Source organism: Helianthus annuus, chromosome 16 (assembly GCF_002127325.2).
Source record: "Helianthus annuus cultivar XRQ/B chromosome 16, HanXRQr2.0-SUNRISE, whole genome shotgun sequence".
Classification (NCBI taxonomy): Eukaryota; Viridiplantae; Streptophyta; class Magnoliopsida; order Asterales; family Asteraceae; genus Helianthus; species Helianthus annuus.
In genome coordinates, this window is record NC_035448.2 from 117,082,224 (window position 1) to 117,092,551 (window position 10,328).

At 35.3% G+C, this 10,328-nt stretch overlaps 1 protein-coding gene across 2 annotated transcripts; it reads left to right on the top strand.

Annotated features, from left to right (window-relative positions):
* The first annotated feature begins 487 nt into the window (after nt 1-487).
* Nucleotides 488-7,555, top strand: LOC110918283 (lon protease homolog 1, mitochondrial). 2 transcript variants are annotated; one of them, XR_004883673.1, is made up of 21 exons: nt 488-962; nt 1,053-1,118; nt 1,979-2,161; nt 2,258-2,323; nt 2,452-2,493; nt 2,629-2,751; nt 3,402-3,500; nt 3,619-3,684; nt 3,780-3,866; nt 3,977-4,016; nt 4,149-4,320; nt 4,595-4,719; nt 4,850-4,980; nt 5,123-5,227; nt 5,346-5,459; nt 5,703-5,870; nt 6,086-6,187; nt 6,310-6,450; nt 6,535-7,017; nt 7,104-7,370; nt 7,446-7,555. XR_004883673.1 is itself a non-coding variant. In XM_022162625.2 (20 exons), the coding sequence occupies exons 1-20, from the start codon at nt 684-686 to the stop codon at nt 7,275-7,277; spliced, it is 2,766 nt and encodes a 921-aa protein (XP_022018317.1). In that variant the 5' UTR covers nt 492-683; the 3' UTR covers nt 7,278-7,555. The 2 variants fall into 2 exon arrangements, 1 of the variants encoding a protein (XP_022018317.1); XM_022162625.2 differs by having other exon boundaries at nt 492-962; nt 7,104-7,555.
* The last annotated feature ends 2,773 nt before the right edge of the window (nt 7,556-10,328 follow it).

A 10,328-nucleotide genomic window follows, 5' to 3' on the forward strand; every position in this document is an offset into this window, starting at 1 on the left:
AATTATACACACGTTAAATATCATAAGTTTACTAATATTTATAACAAAATATGTAAATATCAATATAAAGAAAAATACATGTTTAAATAGTAAAGTATTTCAAAAATTGATATTTTTTTCCTTGAAAAATGATATTCATTTTTTAATATGATTAGCATAAGAATTATGTTTTATTTTGTTTTCAAGTCAAACTTGCCCCGAGTTGACAAACTAAATCCGATTCTAGTTGAGGTTGAGCGCATTTGATCAATTTTGGGTAATGAGACGCAATTGAAGAAAATCGCCTCAGCAACCTAACTTGTAGCGCATTTGATCAATTTTGAGTAATGAGACAAAATTGAAGAAAATCGCCTCAGCAACCTAACTTGCAGTGATTACCCGATACGTAATCAATATTTTATTGAACTTTTTAACTCGGGTGAAACCAACACCATATAAAATCAAAACCCCAACCACATTACTATATTTGTGGGAACACACACTCCAAACGAGGGTTTATGGTGGGCTTTAGGCCGAAACAAAGTCAAAAGGTAAGCACCACACTTTCGTGTTCTCCAAGTCCTTCATTGAACACTAAAACGCCGGTCATCTCTTCACCATCATTTTAAACAACCACTGCAACAAACTCCACAGCATTTCTATTTCAATTTCACCATCATCATCATTGCTTTACAGCAGACGCTATGCTGAAGGTTTTAAGGTCTTCTTCGTGCTTACAACAAGCTCGTTTCACCACCACAACGACGTCGTATTCACCCAACAGGATCAAATTAACTTCTCCGTTTCACGGAGTCTTGCGCTCTGTCTTAGGGTTTCGAAACCCTAAATCGGTGCACAGAGTTTTCTTCTGTTCGGATTCCAGTGATAAATCTGCTTCGGATACTGTTGTTGAAGATGCTGAATCCAATGCTGCAGCCGCAATTGTTCCTACTGCTATCAAAAAACCGGATGATTTTCTCACGGTTATTGTCTTATAGAGTTATAGTTGTTATTTATATGATCAATTGTTAGGATAATAGTTAAATGTTCTTCAATTTTTGTTGAATTCACAGGTGTTAGCATTGCCATTGCCGCATAGACCTTTGTTTCCTGGATTTTATATGCCTATATATGTCAAGGTAAATATATAATTTCGCCTTTTGTTTAACGTTCAACTAAACACAGGGACTCAAGGTGCGAAGGAGTAACTAATTAGTAAAGATGCCCATATTGTATGTATATATGTATATAAGAACCATGGAAACATCCTTTATATGGAAGAAAGCTAAAGTGCTAAGAATTATATGATGTTTAGAATAGAAAGCTCTTTGGATTCTTCATTAGCTATGCTTTTATTTTAGTTGTAAAGGAATCTAGGTAACTGATACCGTAGTTGTATAAGGCGCAAGGCGCGGAGGGTGAGCCTTGGGCCTAGGCGGGTTAAAAAGCGAGGGCTTGAGATAAGCAAGGTACATAGTATAAACATACCATTTTTTAGGAATTTAAGACTTGTTTTAGGCTTGTTTAGGGCTACTTTAGGCTGGTTCCGGAGCCACTTTGGTTGTTTTAAACCAGTTTGGCTGGAACTTGTAGATTTTTACAGGTATTAATAGTTCTTGAGTCTTGACTGGAGTCTTGCTGGAACCGCACCAGAAGCTCAACAAAACCTCTCCGGAACGATACCATAGTGCCTGGATGGCTGCAAGGCGCTTTCCTTGCAACTCGCCTCGCCTGAGGACCTAGGCGTGCGCTCGAAGGGTTTTCTGACAACACAGAGTGATACTTTTGATATGGTTTCATTAGAATTACTTATGTTTCTCTGCTTAAAATCAGATTTTAGTTTTGTGATGAGTAGAAGTATTCAGATATTGATGCATCATACGGTGGATGATGCTACTTCTAATGGGCTTTGATTAGTTTTACATTAACTAATTATGTTTTATTTAGCGCAATTATGTTCGTTCATGTGTCATTTTAACTTTTACATATACTTTTCCAGGATCCTAAACTGCTAGCAGCATTGGTAGAAAGTCGAAAACGACAAGCTCCTTATGCTGGTGCTTTTCTTGTAAAAGACGAACCTGGATCTGAGCCCACCAGTTCAGATGCGGAGAAGAATATATATGAGCTCAAGGGCAAAGATTTGCTTAACCGCCTCCATGAAGTTGGTACACTGGCTCAGGTACTTATGATGCAGCTATTGTTAAATTATAGTGGTAAAATTGTTAAGCTTGTATTATTTTGTATCAACCATATTTTTGTTTATTCTTGTAAGTAGATTACAAGTATACAAGGAGACCAGGTTGTTCTTATCGGTCATAGGCGGCTGCGGATAACAGAGATGGTAAGTGAAATTGTCAAAACGGTTGAAATTGTCACCTCTAGTTAAAGCACTCTGTTTGAAGATATACGTTACATTTGTATCTAATTTTAATGATTTGTTTGGGACTTGAATTATTGCATCTTATACAGGTCAGTGAAGACCCGCTTACAGTCAAAGTGGATCATCTTAAGGTATCATCCACTCTTTGTTGTAAAATATTTGGAGATGCAATAAGTAAAGAAACTATAAATATGAATCTACTTTCATCGACATCACACTCTTTGATGCTATGCTGCTTATGTTTTGATTACGTTTTTTTATTCCAGGATTCGCCATACAACAAGGATGATGACGTGATCAAGGCAACATCATTTGAAGTCATAACAACCCTTAGAGATGTTTTGAAGACAAGTTCTCTTTGGAGGGATCATGTTCAAACCTACAATCAGGTTCAGCATTCTTGTGGTTACACTAGCTATAGATTTTAAATTTGGTTTATATGTTCGTAAAGTTGTGTGAAAGTATTATACAGTTATGCTCATTGATTCACTGTTTATTGTTATCGTACAACAATCGAGTCTAATCATATCTTATATATGGATGTGAAGTGTATTCTGTCTCTCCAACAACAAAACAAAAATGAAATATACTGAAAGAATGAATAGTTGGGACGTTGGCAGCTTATATTGGAAAGGTTGCATCAAATGCTTTTATATTGATCATTGTATAAATACATCAACTTTTTTTACAGTGTTTTTTCCCTGTATAAAGTATGTGAGTGCTCGTTATTGATACATTAATGTCACAATTCTGTGCTTCATATACTTCATGAAAGAATTTGTACAAAAAGTAACATAAATTTAGAGCCTTACCATTTTGTTATTTTTGCTCATTTTTACAATGCTCGAGTAAGAGATTTAATTCCAATATTTCATAATGGAACAAAGGATGCAGTTATTTGCATCTGCCCTTATGGTCAGATAATGAGTGTTTAGCTGGAGGACTGTAATCTTTGCATCTGCTTTTTTGATTACCACATTTCTGAACTAAAATATTTCTTTTTTATCATTCTTGGTTAAATTGCTTATATTTTCTGCAGCATATTGGTGATTTTAATTATCCAAGATTAGCAGACTTCGGTGCTGCAATATCTGGTTCCAACAAATTACAATGCCAGCAAGTGCTTGAAGAGTTAGATGTAAGTCATAGTAATGTTTCAAAGGAATGTTTGTTAACCACCGTAAAGTTTTCAAGCTGGTGATAAATAAATAAAAGATTTTCCACCCTCTCACATTTTTACTGTGTATTTAATTTAGGTGTACAAACGATTGAGACTCAGTCTTGAACTATTAAAGAAAGAAATGGAGATACATAAGATTCAGGTAAGTCCCGATAGCATCTTATTGTATACAATTCTCCAATTAATATTTTTTTGTTTGTTTATGATACCATCTTAATGTTGTTGGTTTGTGATTAGGAATCCATAGCAAAAGCTATCGAAGAGAAAATAAGTACTGAACAACGCCGTTACTTGTTAAATGAGCAGTTTAAGGCTATCAAAAAGGTAAATTTTGTAACGGTTTCTAGTTATATCGATCTCTCTATCTAGAATTTTTGTTATTGTCACAGTCTTTATTCTCTTAATTTAATACGATGCATGCTATCTTGTTACAGGAATTAGGACTTGAGACTGATGACAAAACGGCACTTACTGGTAACTTCACTCTTTTCGTTTACATGACGTGAATGCATATAACTTTCAGATTTTACCACTTGATAAAATTTTGTTATATATTGCTGTTTTCGTTTATATGATTAGTTAATCATTTTTTATTCGTTTCTGCAGATAAATTTAGGGATAGAATTGATCCAAACAAGGAGAAAATCCCGCCTCATGTTCTGCAAGTTATCGAAGAAGAACTGAAGAAACTGCAACTCTTGGAAGCCAGTTCGAGTGAATTTAATGTTACACGTAACTATCTTGATTGGTTGACTGCCTTACCCTGGGGTAATTATAGGTATGTCAGTCTTTTTTGGAATTTGATAATTATAGCGCTGTACTGTTATCTTATAATACAAAAAGTGTATATTTATATTCTGTGAAGCTTTAGAGGTATTAATCACAATTGCATGTGTGTTGTGTGAAGGATATGGTGCATTTTCACTCTGCATTTATTTAAAAGAAGCTCAATTGCTCTTACTTTTATTACATGCATAAATTGATCAGAACTTCCGTCACGATTGCTTCTGATGTTATCTTTTCTTTTCTTTTTCTTAAACAACTAACTTCAGTGATGAAAACTTTGATGTCCTACGGGCTCAACAAATTCTTGATGAGGATCATTATGGGTTGACTGATGTTAAAGAAAGAATACTTGAATTTATTGCTGTGGGAAAACTCAGAGGAACATCACAAGGTTAGTTTATTTTCATTTTATTTTTTAACTGTGACATTTAAGTTGGTCTTTATAGATATCCTAAGTATATTTATAACGTATCATTTTGAAATTAAAGAGGCTTGATACAAGACATATATCTTTGTTGCAGGAAAAATCATTTGCCTTTCTGGCCCACCTGGAGTGGGTAAAACCAGCATTGGTCGTTCAATTGCACGCGCTTTGAACCGAAACTTTTATCGATTTTCTGTTGGTGGATTGTCTGATGTTGCTGAAATCAAGGTAAAGAAAGTGTCTTAGCAGTCTGTCTATTTTTTCTCTTAACTTTTTTACCAAGAGTTTTAATATGTCCATTAAAAAGCAAATAGCATTATTATTACAATATAATCTATATATCTTTGTATTAACATCTAAACTGTACCAGGGACATCGTCGTACCTATATAGGTGCAATGCCCGGGAAAATGGTGCAGTGTCTAAAAAGCGTAGGAACTGCAAACCCTCTTGTTCTTATCGATGAGATTGACAAGGTATAGTTCAATTTTGTAGATGTTATCATGATTCATGAGTCATGAGTAAAATCACATTTCATATTTGCACTGGAAATAGCTTTTAGTTATATAGTTTCATTTGTTATCTTGGTTGCAGTTGGGAAGGGGACATGCAGGTGATCCCGCAAGTGCTATGTTGGAGCTGCTTGATCCAGAGCAAAATGCTAATTTCTTAGATCACTATCTCGATGTTCCAATTGACTTGTCAAAGGTCAGTGACAATGTGGTTCGGTTTTACATTTTCTTTTGTATCTTTTAACTTGTTTTTTTTACCTTTTATGCATATAAGCTAATCTCTTTAGTTTCAAATAAACGACTTTATATAAGAATTCTGGGAAGTGGAAATGTCAAATGATTTTAATTAATTAATAAAGCGTTAATGAAAATTCTTAAGTACACATTTTCTATTTTATTATTAACACATATAATAAACATTACCAAATTCGTGGTGCAGGTTTTGTTTGTATGTACAGCGAATGTAGTGGAAACAATACCAGGTCCACTTTTGGACAGAATGGAGATAATTCCTATTGCTGGTTATATTACTGATGAAAAAGTACATATTGCCAGAGATTATTTAGAAAAGAACACCCGTGATGCGTGTGGTGTCAAGCCCGAGCAGGTCTGTCTCTTGCTCATTAAACAAAGATGATGTACATGTAATTCGATTTGTTATTTTTTTAAGTTCAGATACATGTAAAATCATCCACACCGACAAAATTTACTTAGTTTGAACAAATGTAAGACGTAAAAGAATTATGTTAAAATATATAGGGAAACCGTGTTTTATTGTCCTGTTATTTTATCATAGCTAAACAGAATGCATCCTGTTTTCAGGTTGACTTGACAGACGCAGCGCTTCTTTCTTTGATAGAAAATTACTGCCGAGAAGCTGGGGTTCGTAATCTTCAAAAACAAATTGAGAAAATTTACCGCAAGGTTTGCCGACTTTATATGTAATTATTTTTATGTTTAACATTGCTCTGTTTCTTACCTTTTTATGCTGTTTGAAACCCTAATTTTTAATGGTATATGTGTGTTTTATGCAACTTTTTTTGTAGATTGCTTTGCATTTAGTTCGACAAGGAGCACAAAATGAACCTAGTGAGTCAACTCAGGATGCAACTGATTCCAAGGAGATTGAAGAAGCTGAAGTTGTCGAGACAAATGTTTCAGCTGCTACTCATACCCCTGATTTGAAGGTAAATTAACTGATGAATCTTGTAGGTAAACACTTACATATGCGAAAGTTCTCATGAATTTTAATATATTATGGTCATTCACAGGATAATGAAGCAACGGAGAAAGTGTTGGTTGATGAGAAAAACCTTGCAGACTATGTCGGAAAACCGGTTTTCCACGCTGAACGCATGTATGACCAGACACCATTAGGAGTTGTGATGGGTCTTGCATGGACCGCAATGGGCGGGTCCACTTTATATATAGAGACTACACAGGTTGAACAAGGTGAAGGGAAGGGATCACTTCATCTAACGGGTCAACTCGGTGATGTCATGAAGGAAAGTGCCCAAATTGCTCACACTGTTGCCAGAGCAATACTAGGTGTAAAAGATCCTGATAACCCGTTTTTTGCAAATTCCAAGGTTCATTTACATGTCCCGGCTGGTGCTACACCTAAGGACGGGCCTAGTGCTGGTTGCACCATGATTACCTCCTTGCTTTCACTTGCAATGAACAAGCAAGTCAAGAAAGACCTAGCCATGACCGGGGAAGTGACTCTAACGGGCCGGGTTCTTCCGATTGGTGGGGTATGTGTCCTGACTGACCCATTACCTGACCGACCCATTTTCCACCTCATTTTAACATTGTCGTGAAATTATTGTGTTGAATATAGGTGAAGGAGAAGACCATTGCTGCGAGACGAAGCGGCGTGAAGACTATTATATTTCCTTTGGCTAACAAAAGAGACTTTGATGAGCTGGCACCTAATGTGAAGGAAGGTCTTGATGTGCACTTTGTAGATGACTACAATCAAATATTTGATTTGGCTTTTGAAACTGAAAAATAAAAGCTACTATTCTGGTACCAAAGTCCATATCCCTGTGTGCATGTTGAAGCTCTTTCTGACTCGCTCTGCTCGCCCCACTGGTGAAACTAACAGGTTTGTTGTTCAAATTATACATTATGAAATCTCATCAGGACAAGATTTTTTAGCTAGTTTCAATTTTTTTTGCAGTGTCACATTATGAGAAAAACAATTGTAACATGCATAACAGCCTTCAATAAGGTTGCCAAATAATGTTAGTTCCATGAGTTTAAATACATTAACTTGCGGTTTTTGGTCCATTAGCGCCCATTTTCAAATTTATTGTGTGGGTTAGCATCCAAGCTCGAGCTCGGCTTAGCTTGAGTTGGCTATTTTTTAACTTAGGCAGCTCGAGTGTGGCTAGTGAATGATTTAACAATCTTGAGCTCGGCTTAGGCTTGGGTCTTTATTATTATTATCTTTTTGTATACGTTATACTACTATAAATAAATAGGTTTTATGAGGCCTGGACTCAAGCTCGTATATCAAATGAGTTTCGTCTTAGGCTTGAGCCCAAGCTTGAGTTTGTTAAGCTCGGCTCAGTTTGAGTTGTTAACAATCCAATTTCGAGTAGTTCACGTGTACTATGTTTACACCACTATAGTGGATAAAGTGAATGTCATCCCACCTAGGGGTGTTCATTAGTTTAGTTTATGGTTTATTTGGTTAATTCAGTTCGATTTATTCAGTTTTCAAAATTTTGTACCCCAAACCAAACCAAACCAAACCAAACCAAACCAAACCAAATTAGGAACATGCAAACCGAACCAAACCAAATTCAATTCGATTTGGTTTTGGTTAGAAACCAAATAAACCAATTTCAACAAAATTTAACCAAATCGTACCTAAGTATTTTTTTTTCCTAATTCATATTTATGTTTGTGTTCCAACTTCCGAACATCAGGTTAGCAACTAATTTAAACTTAATAATATAAATAAAAGAAAGGTTCATAGCAAAATAACACAAACACATCCATAAAATATACGTACACACAACCACAAAGTTAAAACTTCAAAACATAGATCAAAGAAACTATAAATAGTCAACAAGTCTAATGTCACAAAATATAAATAATCTTCAAACAATTAGTATTTTGGGCTAATAAATTGTATATAGTTTAATAGATATTATTATTTTTATTTAATAATTAATTAAATTAACGGTTTATTCGGTTATCCAAATAAACAGAATAAACCAAATAAAAAAATACGTGGAACCAAAAACCATATTCACAATTCGGTTTCAGTTAGAAACCAAACCAAACACCGAATTCGTTATTCGGATCGGTTTATTTGGTTTCGGTTTTCTCTAAACACCCCTAATCCCACCTGTACGGCTGCATGTAATTTACGAAAAAAAAGCAAAGTGACAAGATGGCCGGGTTGTGTTAAGTTTCTCTAGTTACTACATAACATAGGTTGAAAAGTTATCTCAATAAACTGATTAAGAGATTAACGTTTTAAGAAACTAAAAAAGATTCACTTAACTGATATTAATCGTTACTACATGACAAGGGTTGGAATGTTATCTCAATAAACTTAGGGTGTGTTTGGTTTGTAGGAATTCAATGGAATTTAAGGGAGTTGGAATCTGAATTCCATCTCTTAAGATGTTTGGAATTCCAATCTTTATGTGTTTGGGTGACAAGGGAATTGGAATTGGTCATGAATTCCTTGAGATTCCTTTAATAAAAGGAAGGGATTTTTACATATTTCCCCTTTCTAAGATGGCTTATTACATATTTACCCAATCATAAAATTTAATTACATATTTCCCCTCCCTAACCCATATATATTACATATTTCCCCACCCTAACTCATATATATTACATATTTCCTCTTTTCATTAAAATTACTCTTATTAAATGACTATTTTACCCTTAATGACTTATTAAATAAATATTTACATATTTCCCTTTCTAATATCATTATTCAATCACATATTTCCCAATTCATATAGTATTTCCTTCATTCTTCCACTTGCTACTCTTCTCAAACAATACATACTCATAATCATGTTGTGTTGTGACGATGAGACCAGAGTTGTTGACAGAGGCTTGTGTACTTTAGGTTTCAAATTGCCTTTGAATATAACATATTGATACAACTATGAAGCCTCGAATCAACTGAGCTAATCCAAAATAAACAAAAGAAATATATAAATAAAAATTCCCTCAAATACAAGCTAATTCCTTTGATGACAGAACCTAGCGATGATTTATGTAACTAGTTGATTTCTCGAAGCAACCTACTTATAGTTACAATCCGCATCCCAAAGCACACCTGCATGTAAATTCAGCATATAGACATGTTACAAACCAAAATCAATATCGATTTTCAATCTGGAAGCCGTTGTAGAAATCCAACTGTTAGAACAGTCAAAAAAATTGAGAAGATTTCTTCAACCGAGTCCAAAAAAACTTTGCGAAATTCAGCTGCTGAAAAGAGCGATGTTGGTGGCGTCTTCTTCTGATCGTCTAGAGTTTGGCGTCGTCTCCTTTGCTGTCGTGTGCGCTTTAACGATTATCAAGGGAAGGGGAAGAACACCAACTAAGTCTGAAGTAGGGTTTGATTTGGGGAGAGGAAGCGATTGTAAGAAGATTATAGAAATAAGAAAAAGGGTAATTGGGTAATTTCTGAAAAAATGGGGAAATATGCAATTGTTTTTCTTGTTTGGGGAAATATGTAATAAGCCCTTTTAAGAGGGGGAAATATGTAAAAATAATTAAAGTAAATTCATTGGAATCTTCGGTCGTTTCAACCCGCATCGTTTCAACCAGAACGGTTTTGACACGTACCGTTTTGACTCGGAACCGTTTGATGCGAACCTTTTTGACTCGTACCGTTTCCACCCGTACGTTGCGACTCGAATCGTTTTGACGCGTAGCGTTTCCAACCGAGCCGTTTCGAACCGAACGTTTTGATGCGAACCGTTTGCAACCGAACCGTTTTGACCTGTACCGTTTCCACCCGAACCGTTTTGACGCGAACCGTTTCGACGTGAATGGTTTCGACGTGAATCATTTCGACCCA